Source organism: Crocuta crocuta, unplaced genomic scaffold (assembly GCF_008692635.1).
Source record: "Crocuta crocuta isolate KB4526 unplaced genomic scaffold, BGI_CrCroc_1.0 scaffold113, whole genome shotgun sequence".
Taxonomy (NCBI): domain Eukaryota; kingdom Metazoa; phylum Chordata; class Mammalia; order Carnivora; family Hyaenidae; genus Crocuta; species Crocuta crocuta.
Window position 1 is genome coordinate 4970483 of NW_027530368.1, and position 14122 is coordinate 4984604.

The following is a 14122-nucleotide window of genomic DNA, read 5'->3' on the forward strand; positions in this document are numbered from 1 at the left end:
TGTGAGTGAGTCAGTATAAAGGGGAAAAAAAAATAAAGATACAGAAGAGAAAGGGAAAAAAAACCAAAGGAATAAGTTCCCTAAAGGGACAGTCCTGAAATTAAACCTTATGTGGGAAAAGAAATGGTGTGCCTCCAAAAGACTCCATCCCCTTTAAAATGTGGGACAGAAATTGGGTTTGGCTAGGGCTTCCTTACTTACTGATCAAGTTGCCTTCTCTCAGGATGTAGATTATCAAGCACTGTGTCTCTTTCAGCACTGTATCTGGAAGAAAATCCTCTATATTTCTGATAGTTTGAGGTTCCCTCATTCCATTTTAGTGGAATTTCAGTGGGGTCAACACCTGTGATCACACTTACTTTTAAGTTCCCTCCCCAACCAGTTTTTCAACATGTACCTCACATAAGAACCAACATTAATAATCTGTGATTGTCTGCAAATGTACTGTTCTCTAGCTTTGGTTGAATTTTCTTTTGCATTGCTAATTTTATTTAATAAGAAATCATCAGCTTTTACAAAAATATCCTACTTTACCATTACATGTGGATGCATGCTGCTTATTAAGCAATCTCCTCCCTAGTCCAACCACTAGTTAAGTGACTGATGATGATTGAGGCTTTTTGCTTTTATACTCCTGTGCCTGGACCTTGGGAAAAATGTCAAACTCTCTGGCTGGGGAGGAATTGTATTATGCTTTTGATTTTTAGGTCCACGTTGCTTGAAATCATGAGTCAATATATCATTTCAGGTGACTGACAAGTTATCTATGATTTGTACCCCTGGCTTTATTATCTTTTCTATTACTTACATGGGTCATCTTTAACTTATATTTAATTATAATAGACCAATATTCTGGGCCAACAGAACTTTCTGCAACTAGATGGAGATATTTTGTATTTCCACTAGTAGCAATATTGTAGACACTAGTTACATGTGGTTATTAATCACAGTGTGCCTAGTATGACTGAGGAAATAAATTTTAACTTTAAATTAACTTAAATAGCCATGGTGACTCTTGGTAACTTTACTTTTGCACTTGATATTGAAAATCATCCTTATATAATGGTAATCCCACTAGAAGACTTAAAATGTGATAAAATGTTAGCCAATGAACACTCAATAAAAAAAAGGTAGTGACTACCACTGTTCATTTAATTTTGCCTATATCCTGCTAAGTTTTAAGGCAAATCCAGTTTTAAAAAAAAGGTATGTTAATAGTCCTCTTTAATAATTTAGCATGAGAGGGGCGCCTGGGTGGCTCAGTTGATTAAGCTTCAGACTCTTGATTGTGACTCAGGTCATGGATTTCATGGTTCATGGATTCGAGCCCTACGTCATGCTCTGCATTGACAGTGAGAAGCCTGCTTGGGATTCTCTCTCTCTCCTTCTCTGCTTGTGTTTTCTCCCTCTCAAAATAAATAAATAAACTAAAAAAAAATTTAGCATGAAACTCTAGAATATTTTCTATTAAGGACTTCTTTACTGATAACCAAGTTAATCAAAACTAATAACCAAGTTACTGATAATTATTATTAATGGGTAAATATTGTTTTATAGCTTTAACAGCTTAATAAAGGACTTGGCAAAGGCTATAAGGCAAAGGCAGACAAATGGTTTCATATAAATTGTTTATATGATACTTCAGGTGACACTATTAATACTTCATTGAAAATATTCCTATTGAAAAGGATAAAAAGTTGCTGCTAAGAAAACAAAAATACAAGCAGATCTTTACTAGCTGACAATTATCAGTTTTTCAGATTAGAACGCAACCTACTTGTGACTGAAGTAGTTGTTATTGTTTGTGGATGATGTAAACAATTTGGCTAGCAAAGAACCAATGGACAGGAACCATACAGAATTCCAATGTGGTTAATTTATATAATGAAATAGTTGATTTTACTAATATATTCAATCTTTCTCTTTTTCCCAATATATTTTTTAAATTTTTTAAAATGTTTTTTTATTTATTTCTGAGAGAGAGAGCATGAGCAAGTAAGCGGGCGAGGGTCAGAGAGGGAGATACAGAATCTGAAGCAGGCTCTAGGCTCTGAGCCCGATATGGGGCTCGAACCCATGAACTGTGAGATCATTACCTGAGCCAAAGTCAGAAGCTTAACCGACTGAGCCACCCAGGCACCCCTCTTTCTCCCAATGTTTCTAAAAATTCAATTAATCACATAATTCAAATTAAGATTGTTATTTATATTTTTTAGCAAGGAACCTCTGATGCTAGAATGAGAGAGAAAAAAAGCATCTCGTGAAAGATATAATTATTGCCAAGTATAAAAATGAGAAATGTAGCCCCTTTGGGGTGCCAGATGGCTCAGTTGGTTAAGCATCTGACTCTTGATTTGGCCCAGGTCATGATCTCATGGTTCATGAGCTCGAGCCCTGCATCTAGCTCTGTGATAAGAGTGCAGTCTCCTTGAGATTCTCTCTCTCCCCTCCTCTTTGTGCCTCCCTAGCTCACGCAAGTGCATGATGCATGCTCTATCTCAAAATAAATAAACTTAAAAAAAAATAGCCTCTTGATATAGCTACATAATTGAATTTGAAACATTTTAACTACAGGTTGGGGAGTGGAGGAGGGGGGCATTTCAAAGGTTCCTTTAAGTCAAAGGGGATGAATTTTGAAAAGACAAAAGCCATTTATGAACCTATGGACATATTACTGGGGAAGAAAAATGATCAAATTCCAAAAGTTAAATCTAACTGGAAACAAATCTAATTAGAAAGAAAAAAAATTGTTTTCAACTAATTTTTTTGTCCATTTTATTTATTTTTTTCCAAATGGGTATTTATTATTTATACAGATACATAAAAATGATTCCCATTCTTTAAAACATACGAAAAATGTACATTAACCACAAAAAGCACTTACTCTGACTGGAAAGAAGATAAGCGCAGCTATTTGGAAAATAGCAGTAAACACAAGGAGCAAACATGTAAATCATGACAAGCATACATCTCATTTTTGACAAAAATAAGTTCAATTTTTACATTAATGCTTTATTATAAGCTTCTATATGAGATCCTCCGACTTTATTTACATTTACCATGAAATTTCTATTAGCATGTATAACTCAAAGGCACTCAATTCAGAGGTTATAAGGTCCTGAGGTTAGGTAGGAAATAGGATTCCCAACCAAAATTTGAACATAAATAATTCTGAAGAGTAGAGAATATGAAAATGTTTAAAGTGTAATATTTGGTACATAAATAATCCATGACATAAGAATAAAGTTGTATAGAATGTCAAAGAAATGACCATGTAAGGCAAAGGAATATCCTCAGATTCCAACGGATTTTCTCTCCCATTCAAGTTTGTTTGAAAGTCTGAAGCTGATTTTGTTAAAAATCCTCACAAAGCTAAATTAAAAGCAAAATAAAATAGCATGAAAATGCTCACATTAAATAAAAAGTTCCCCAGCTTAGTCTCCACAGCAACAAAAAAGTATTTAATGATTAAAAGCAAGCGTAGTTTGGAGGGATATCAGAATATGAGGAGAAATCATAAAAAGCAGTTGAAAAGATTAAAGGACAGATTTAAATGCACCAATTGAAAGAGCATTTACAACTGGCCATTCAAATTGTTCCTTCAGCATTGTCTTAGCCAAATAAAGATAAATTTACAGATAGATAACTGAGGTTCACTAACATTAGGTAGGATCAAAGTTTAAACTAAAAATTAAATCTATATTAGATTGCAGAGAAATGTGAAATTTACCTACAGCGATTTTCTACTGATGCTAAATTAAAAGCATGAGTCAAAATCTTTATCACAGAAATAGTTTGACAGATATTTTCTTGGCTTCAAAATGGTTTTTCATATATGCATAGAAATGTAATGATCATAAGAATAGTCTTCTGTATTGTCTGTACAGTTCATAAGGCCTTTGTCATTGTTAGTCACCTTAGATGTGAATATCAGTAGGGCCATTAAAGTAAAGCTGGCTGAAAAAGTTTTCAAAGTGCTACTGTTTCCAACTGATGAGAGCCTCAGTTTTCTGGATTTTCTGGATGACGGTTATTTTCAGTTCTTTTTTCTGGTGATATATACAGGAAGTTACAGCAGATGTATAAAGGGAAGATCAGAAGCCTACTGTCCAAGTTCATCACTACTTGTTCCTATAAAACAAATTTTTGGCTTTAATGACAAGACAAAAAAAACAGAAAACCAAACTGTTGAATTGAGCGAACTGAAGGAGATCGCATGGTGGTTAAGAGAGCTTGCATCTGAAGTCTCAAAGTCACCGCTCAAATCTCAAAACTCCCATCCACTAGCTGTGACCTTGAGCAAGTCAATGACTTGTCAACTGCAGTTTTCTACTGTAAAAAGAATAAAAATACCTGCCTCATATGATTAGAGTGAGGATTAAATGAGACAATGCACATAGAGGGCTCAGCAAAGCCAGCCATGTATGAAGTATTCAATAATGGCAGTTATTTTCATTACTGAAAAATTTCTATCAAGTGCCTACATTATCTTATGAACAAGTATACTCCAGAAAGTATATATACAGACTTATTTGGCTTCATTTCCTGATGGCCCTTAGATGTAGCAAATGGTTGGGAAGAAGGTGGGGAGTCATTATTAGCACATACAAGCATGGTTCCTACTCTTGTCTAAGATCTTCAACCGTCTCTAACGTAAACATAACATAAACATTTGTCTCTTGGAATGTAAAATACATGATCATGTGAAATCAATTCCAGGTTCAGTTACATCAGTACACATGAGAATGCCTTGAAATTTCAGAGAGAGGAGTTGATTCTCTACTTCACAGACACAGATGTAACCATCTCTGATTCTACAGATATCCATTTGGAACCATGTATGAACAGCATTTGGTGAACAGAGTAAGTTTTCAGACTAAAAGGAGCAGGACTGGAACTTCTACTTTTTTATTTTTCTTTAAGTTAATTTTGAGATAGAGAGAGAAAGCATGAGCAGGGAAGGGGCAGAGAGAGGGAGGGGGAGAGAGAATCCCAAGCAAGCTCCATGCTGTCAGTGCAGAGCCTGACGTGGGGCTCAAACCCACAAACTGTGAGATCATAACCTGAGCTGAAATCAAGTCAGACACTTAAGTAACTGAGCAACCCAAGTGCCCCTGAAGCTTCTACTTTTTGAATCCTTGGATACATTCTCTGCAGTAATATATATTAGCTTTGCCTTATTTTATACATTTTGAAGAACACACTAATAAACACTGTTTAAACCTAGAGTTTCTGATTTTTTTTTTTTTAACTGAGCAAGATGCTCCTGCGATAAAGAGGGATTAATGCACTGGAACATTTAAATGACTGATGTAGGCTTAACTAGACACAGCTTCTGTGCTGGGGGAGAAGCGAGATAAACTGGAAAAAGAAGATACAGAATATAAATGTGACCACCCCTCTCCCTACATGTTATCTCTATATACCCCAAAACAGGCAAAGTGGTATTTTTTTTTTAAAAAAAGTGTTAGTGAACAAGATGGGTAAGATGAGGAGTCACGTGAGGTGATTACCTGGGCCGATGACACTAACAGGGTTAGCAGAGAGGAATGATGTCAAACATAGTTGGTATTTAGATGCTTGAGTCACCCTGGCACAGCCGAAGTTTATAGCAATAACCCAGGTGAAGACACACTTACTAAATTTGTTGAGGACATATGCTTTGACAGTAAGTATATTTGATGATAAAAAACAAGATTCAATGCCACAACGAAAGAAAGACTCCAAGGAAGATTCTAGTATTTGAATATAGTTAAGGCTGGGGTGTGGGGTTGGTTTTTTCCCAACTTGGTTTAGAAAAGAGGAGAGCCAGGTGGACATCACTTGAGAGCTGAAAGGACACATCAATTTCTGAATATTAGATTGTATTAATTCCCAATGCCAGTTCCCTAACTAGACAGATCTAATTCTAGCTTTACTAAACCTTTAATTCCACCTGAGGGCTCAGTTTACCTCCATGTTTGCATTGAAGCACCATGAAGTTCCATTTTCTTTCTTCCACTACAGAGTGGAAGCTGAGCAGCCCACACATCACAGCACCAGACGGCGGCGGTATCTTTCTACGTCCATTTCTACCTCCAGACGGTTATTTCTCCGTCTTCATTTACCAATCCCCGCTTCTCTGAGGCTCACACCACTTATTCTGTACTAGAGTTCTCTCACTTCCCCCTATTCTACCATACAGGTCTAAATTCCAGGATCTAGCTCTCTACTGGAAATCTTCACTTAGATATAAAACAACTCAAATTCATCTTTTTACAATGTTTTAAAAAAAATTTTTTTAAATGTCTTTATTTTATTTTGAGAGGCAGAGACAGAGAGCAAGCGGAGGAGGGGCAGAAAGAGAGGGAGACACAGAATCTGAAGCAGGCTTCAGGCTCTGAGCTAGCTGTCAGCACAGAGCCTGACGCAGGGCTCTGTGAGATCATGACCTGAGCTGAAGCCAGACGCTTAACTGACTGAGCCACCCAGGAGCCCCCATTTTTTTTTAACATCTATTTTTGAGAGACAGAGACAGAGTGTGAGTACAGGAGGGGAGAGAGAGGGAGACACAGAATCCGAAGCAGGCTCCAAGCTGTCAGCATGGACCCTTATGTGGGGCTCGAACTTCAAATGGTGAGATCATGACCTGAGCTGAAGTTGGATGCTCAAACAATTGAGCCACCCAGGTGCCCCAAAGCAACTCAAATTCAAACCATCAGCTACTGGCTACTACCTCTTCTTTCCTTTCTTTCCAGGCCATCTATACATTCACTCTCGCAATCTGGCTTTGACTCCCCATCCCAGCTCTTGAATGTCTCACCAGGTTTCCTTTTTTTGGTAATACTGGTGTCCCCTAGGTTTCTGTCCTGTCAGATTCTCTACACATCTAATTCTGGTGTCGTCTGTAAGAGGGATATATATGATTTTCCTTTCTGCTTATTTATGTTTTCTATTTTTTTCCTATCACAAACATCTATTACCTATGTAAAAACACATATACAACTTCCCATTGCAATCTTTCTCTACAGATCTCGAGAGATCTCAGGAAAAAGTCCAAACTCCATCCACAGCCCATCATGTCCTGCCTCTGGTCCTACTCAACTCTTCCAAACCTCTTTCAGTTCCTTGAATGGGCCTTGTGCTCCCTTGTTTCCATCTTACTCATCATCTGAGGCTTGATTCAGGTATCCACTTACTTTTCCAGAGAGGAAATTTTCTGTGAGCTATTGTCCCTTCTCTTCCTCTCCCAACAACCACACCTGCCCCCAAAGCTGCAGTAAGGGTTAGAGACTTCTTTAACAGTACACACTACTGTGAGCTCATCGCCACCATGCAACTTATCCTAAGCTATATAACACAAGCTTCTCTTTATTTCCCCCACTCCTAGTACAGAACCTAGCATGCAGTAGGGACTCCGATGTTTGCTGAATAAACAACTCAAGGAACACTTGGAATACAACTATTACCTTCTCCTGGTGATTTTTTAAAAAAATCTCTGGCTTTGAGCCATGATAGTATTTTTTTTATGATGTTCCAGGTAGAAGGTAAAGATAAGCCATTGTTCATGCAACTCCAGACGGCACCAGACAGACTGAAAGAGGGACCTACTGAAGGCAGTTTTGAACTTTCCTATTATATATCTACCTTCTCTCTCAGAGCTCTCTGTCACTTGAATTGCAACAACTAGGGAGGGATCCCATTAACAATGTTGTTAAAGAAGTTCTCATTCACACAGCGTACGTGAGGTCAGAGGATTACTCTAAGGTTCCTTGGAATGCTAAAGTCTAGTGTTCTCTAAGACTCTTCTGTGTGAGGAAAACTGCTAACTTCTAATAATTTATGTGAACTATAGGCCCTGAACCCTTTATTAAAACAGTGCATCCCTTGGAATGGTGGTTAACTTTTTTTATTATTATTACTTGAGAGAGAGCAGGTGCATGCACCAGTGGGGGAGATGGGCGGGTGGACGGGGGAGAGAGAGGGACTCTCCAGCAGGCTCAGTGCAGAGCCTGAAGCAGGGCTCAATACCACAACTCTGGGATCATGACCTGAGCCAAAATCAAGAGTTGGATGCTCAACTGACTGAGTCACTCAGGCACCCCAGGGGTTAGTTTTAATAGAAGTAAACTTCCTTAATATTTTACCAGCTCTCATATAACTTTTTGAAAATGGCTTACTTTCTCATCATGACATTTTGAAACTTCTACATGCATGTGATATATAAAAGAACAAATAACTTTAGAGAGAATTTTGGGAATATTACAGATGTTACTTTAGGAACCTACTGCGTTAGAGGATGATGTTCTCTTGATATACAGGAGCTATGGAGACACACTGAGTTATCCTCATGGTGTTTGCTATTAATGTATAAATAAATGCACTTATGCACACATAGCTAAAGCATTTAAGATTCATAACTTTTGGGGATGATATTCAGGATAAACAATTATTTCCCTATTATCAGCTTTTCCCTGACCCTCAAATCAAACTGAATTTTCTTTTTCGTCTTAGTTACACTTTTAATGATATGGGAGTAAATTATGCATAAGTGAGCATGGTGCTTGCATCTCTACCTTCAAAAATATTATAAATCCATTCTTAAATCAAATGTTACTTCTCTTTAAGAATTTTCAAAAGAGGATTTAAAAGACAAATATTATATAACCAAACAACAGAAAAGTGATCAGACATACCTGATCTTTTTCGAGTGTAAGTATCTGATAGCCAGTTGTTCTACTACAGATTAGTTTTCCACTACTATCAAAAGAGGCCAAACGTAATCTAGGATTAAAAGAAAACAACACAAATAAAAAAATAAACATATGATTTTTTTTTTAAGTAATCTACACACCCAGTGTGGAGCTCAAACCCACAACCTCGAGATCAAGAGTTGCATGGTCCACCGACTGAGCTAGCTAGATGCCCTTCAACATCTTTTAAACTACAGATTAATTTAAACAAGCCCTCCCGCACTTTAATATTTACTTTTCCACATTCTTTAATTTGATAAGAGATTTTTTAAGTCTTTTCACATTCTAAACTGATCCCCTTTAGATTTATAAACTTGTGCTATTATACATATCTAGGGTAGAAAATGATTTATAAATGTCTTTTTTATTGTAGAATATACATAAAATTTATCATTTTAACCATTTTTAAGTGGTAGTTATCAGCATTAAATACATTCACATTGTTCTGCAATCATCACTGCCATCCATCTCCAGAACCTTTTCATCTTCCTATCTGAAACTTTCTACCCAGCAAACACGAATTCCCCATTTCCCCTTACCTCAGCCCCTAACAACCACCATGTACTTGCTCTATGAACCTGTCTATTCTAGGTACCATGAGTGGAATCATATAGCATTTGTTCTTTTGTGATTGGCTTATTTCTCTTAATATAATGTCATCAAGGTTCATGTTGTAGCATGTTTAAGAATCTCCTTCCATTTCAAGGCTGGATAATATTCCATTGTAGGTATGGACGGTATCTACATGGGCTTCTGTTGATTGACACTCAGTTGCTTCCAACTTTTGGCCATCGTGAATAATGCTGCTATGAAGATGAGTGTACAAATATCTGACCCTGTCCCTGCTTTTAGGAAAATATGCAGAAGAGGAATTGCTGGAATTGTTGTGGAGTTCTCTAGATATTCTGAATGTTAACTCCTTATCAGATACATGGTTAGCAAATATTTTCTCCCATTTCATGGGTTGCCTTTTTACTCTGGTGACATTGCCTTTTGATATACAAGGGCTTTTAATTTTGATGAAGTCCAATTTATTTTTTTCTTTTGTTGCCTGTGCTTCAGTGTCACGTTGAAGAAATCACTGCCAGGTCCAATGTCAAGAAACTTTTCCCTATGTTTTCTTCTAAGAATTTTAGTTTATTTCTTATGTTTAGGTCTTTGATCCATTTTGAGTTAATTTTGCATATTGTGTAAGGTAAGCATAAATATATGACTTTAAAAAAATCTGTTCATTTAGGTATTTTCCAATTTGTCAGCATCCTCTCCAGAAAGACAGCCAGCTCAACTATCAAAGTTGGACATATGAGATCCCATAGAGAGTGGGGACAAAGGCAGCTTTTTTTTCCTGGAAAAATACCTTGCTGTCTTTCCAGTGTGGACCTTTTATCTGCAAGGACAGCAGCAAGGCAGCAGCTTTAAGTCTAGTATCAATCCCCTACCATTCATAGTCCAGCCTATACTTTCTGACATGCTAGATCCAGAGTTTTTGATTCTGATTATTACTAGCACTTCACAGGAATGGAGCTTTACTATTTCTTTGCACATTCATATATATTGTATCCTATCAAAACTCTACTACTGTTGGTGTAAATTACCAGGTTTTCTTTCTTTCTTTCTTTCTTTCTTTCTTTCTTTCTTTCTTTCTTTCTTTCTTTCTTTCTTTCTTTCTTTCTTTCTTTCCTTCCTTCCTTCCTTCCTTCCCTCCCTCCCTTCCTTCCTTCCTTTCTTTCCTCTCTCTCTCTCTTTCTTTCTTTCTTTTTTTTTTTTCTCCCCGGGAGGAGGAGAGCAGCAGGAAAATTTCATCCTACCTAAATGCTATGCTCCTTCGAGGCTGTAAACTGACAGATCCACTACATGGCTGATTCAGTGTGTTACGTTTGAAAATGATGTATCGATTGGTATAAGTTACAAGCAGGTCAAAGCCGAAGTTAAAACCTGTCCACCGCCAGCAGTACTAAGAAATACAAAAAAGAGAAAGATTTACTTCAGTTTATCATACTAGCAAGTCACAAGTTAAAAGTTCAAAATGTCTTTTCTTTCTCTAACTCATTCCAAATATTTCTTGCTACACAGAATATATCTGTGAAGATATATAAAGGTTTGTCACACAGGTATAATATATTTCAAAGCCAGAAAAGCAGCCTTTATGGGCATGATTCTTTAAGGGACTTTCCTAATATTTGCTCTTCATAATCTGTTTCATTCTCTCTCCACACTGTAATTCTATCATAAAAAATATAGCTTTTTGGGGTGCCTGAGTGTCTCAGTCAGTTAAGTGTCTGACATTTGATTTCAGCTCAGGTTATGATCTCACAGGTTGTGAGTTGGAGCCCCACATTGGGCTGTGTGCTGACAGTGCAGAGCTTGCTTGGGATTCTCTCTCTCTCCCCCTCTCTCTGCCCCTACGCTGCTTGCTATCTCTCTCAAAAATAAACAAACAAATTAAAAAAGAAAGAAATATGGCTTTTCACTGCAACTCTACATAGGTATAGCTTAGGGGACTAGGAAGCTAAATGGAGGTAATAAGAACCCATTAAAATCTGCCTTTAAAAACACTCTAAATTCGGGGCACCTGGGTGGCTTAGTCGGTTAAGCATCCGACTTTCGCTTAGGTCATGATCTCGCGGTTCGTGAGTTCGAGCCCCGCGTCGGGCTCTGTGCTGACTGCCAGCTCAGAGCCTGGAGCCTGTTTCAGAGTCTGTGATTCCCTCTCTCTCTGACCCTCCCCTGCTCACGCTGTCTCTCTCTCTCTCTCTCTCCTAGAAATAAATAAAACATTTAAAAAAATTAAAAAAAAATACTCTAAATTCTTAAGTGTCTAACCAACAGAGTCACAACTGAGTTATTTATTTTTTAAGTTTATTTAGGAATTTCTACATCCAATGTGAGGCTTGAACTCATGAGCTAGAGATCAAGAGTTGCATGCTCTTCTGACTGAGCAAGTCAGGAGCCTCACAACTGAATTATTTTAAATACCATCATGAGGTTCACAGTTTGTTTAATCTATCACCTAATAGTTACTAAGAGACTATTAAGTGTTGTGGTATGGTATGACAAAGGAAGGTTAGGGCTTCAAGTATTTGGTTGACACTCTGAACTACAATATTAATTCAATAGCTCACAGATATTTACTGAGCACATATTATGTGCCAAGTACTGCTCTAGGCTGAATAGCAGTAAGTCTGTATGGAAGGAATAGATGGAAGAGACCAAAACAGAATAGACTTGTCAGGAGAGAGTGACAGGGCAGAGAAAGGGGGCTTGTAGCTGGGAAGCCTGGTGTTCAGAACGGTGCTCAGGGAAAGTATCTCTAAGGAGATACTAGGTGAGCAAGGCCCTGAGTCAACTGAGGAGCAGATCAGTAACTATCTGGGGAAAGAGGGACTTAGGCAAAGAGAACAGCAAGTACAAAGCTTTGGAGATAAAAACATGCTTGACATATCTAGAAAACAGCAAGATGGGCTATTTGACTAGGGCTATCACTTAGGTGGACAGAAGATGGGAATGAGTTCAGAGAGTCAGTTGGGTGCCAGAAAACGTAGGGCTTAGTAGTCCACAGTAAGGAGGAACATGGACTTCTTCTAAGTGCAGTAAGAGGCTCATGGAAAGTTTTGGGGAAGGAAGTAACATGATCTAACTTACATTTAAAAAGATGACTTTGACTATTGTATGGAAAATAGAATGTAGAAGAGCAAGAACAACAACAGGGAGAGAAGTTATGAGGCTACTACAATAGCTCAGACAAGAGATAATGGTGAGCTTGGACTTGAGTGGTAGACATGCTAAGAACATATTTCAAAACTAGAGTCTGGAGGAACTTCTTATGAATACGCATGAGGTATTTAAGAGACAGGAATCCAAAGTTTGGAGCTTATTCAATGGATTAACAGAGGGGCCATTTATGGGTTAGAAAATTACTTGGGAAGGAAGAAGTGTGGGGATGAAAATCAGAGTTCAGCTTGGGACTTTTATACTCAAGATGCTATTAGGATTCTAAGAAAGTTGTCAGTGAGTAGCTGGATATATGAAGTCATCAGTGTAAAGTCATGGGAAATAGATGAGATCACTTCAGAGTGAGCACAGACAAAGAAGTCCCAGTACCTAGCCTCAAGTCATGCCAACATTTGTTGAGAAAGAAAAAGATCTAGGCGAAGACTTAGAAGAAGCAACCAATGAATTGGGAAGAAAACCAGCAGAACCTGCTGTCCTGAGTGTCAAAGAGAGAATATCTCCAAGAGTGAGTGCACATGTGTCATGTCATCCAGAGCTTTTGGAAGATTAAAAACTGCTTATTTGGCAATGTGGAAATAAGTGACAACAAACAGCATGGCAGTTTCATCGAAACTTTATTGGGATAAATGAATTGGAGTGAATTCAAGAGAGCATCAGAAAACAGGAAGTATAGACAAATATGTGCAATATTTTAAAATGAGTTTTTGGCTTAAAAGAGATGCAGAGAAGTAGAGTGCTGGGTGGTAGAGTGTGGGGTCAGGGTATGGTCCTGGATGGGTGGTGGTACATATGTTAAATACTAAGTGAGAATGACACAGAAGAGAAAAATTGATGATGCAGGTGACAGGGAAAGTTAACTATAGGAGCAAAGGTTCTGAACAGGTGAGAAGAGATGGAGTTTGTAATGAGGGGAGGGGATGGACCAGGGTAGAAGCAGACGGTTCATCCATTCTAATAAGAGGAAAAGCACAGCACACAGGTACAGCTGCAGGTAGACTGGCAGAACTGTTTGGTAGGTGGATATATAGATTCCCTTCCTATTGCTTTTATTTTCTGAATGATGAAAGAAACAAGGCTATCACATTAAGACTGAGGGTGGTAGCAGGGCACCTGGGTGGCTCAGTAGGCTGAGCATCTGACTTGGGCACAGGTCATGATTTCATGGTTTGTGAGTTAGAGCCCCGCATCAGGCTCTGTACTGACGGCTCGGAGTCTGGAGCCTGCTTTGGATTCTGTGTCTCCCCCTCTCTCTGCCTCTCTCCTGCTAAGGTTCTGTCTCTGTCTCTCAAAAAATAAACGTTAAAAAAAAATTTTTTTTTTTTAAGAATGAGGGTGGTAGCACTGCCCCTTTTGAGAAGGTCTAAGAGGTACTCAAAGAATCGGGCAGGATAAATTCACTAGGGAAATGGAAGATTACCGTGCAGCACTGAAGACCTGTTTGAAGTTTACAGTTACAGAGATTCAGGTGAAACCTGGTGGGGTACATTGTCTTTTTTTAGTCATATTTATCTGTTTGGAAGCAGGCAAGTCAGGATTTACTAACAATTGGGGTTTAGCCAGCTGAGCTTGACAGAATAAAAAGGGAAGTTAAGACTATTAGCCAGCGTCCAATTTTAAGGTAGAACATAAAATGTAAGTCAAGTAAAGAAAGTAGGGAT

The 14122-nt window shown here is 38.0% G+C and overlaps 1 protein-coding gene across 1 annotated transcript in view; it reads right to left on the minus strand.

Annotated features, from left to right (window-relative positions):
• Window positions 1-2758: 2758 nt before the first annotated feature.
• Window positions 2759-14122, minus strand: part of GMCL1 (germ cell-less 1, spermatogenesis associated) — a 40247-nt gene continuing 28883 nt past the window's right edge. The window contains exons 13-15 of the mRNA XM_077766357.1: window positions 10541-10686; window positions 8676-8763; window positions 2759-4131 (exon numbers count right to left, since the gene is read on the minus strand). Coding sequence (XP_077622483.1) covers window positions 4003-4131; window positions 8676-8763; window positions 10541-10686 — 363 coding nt within the window. The 3' untranslated portion in view covers window positions 2759-4002. The remainder of the gene's footprint in view (window positions 4132-8675; window positions 8764-10540; window positions 10687-14122) is intronic.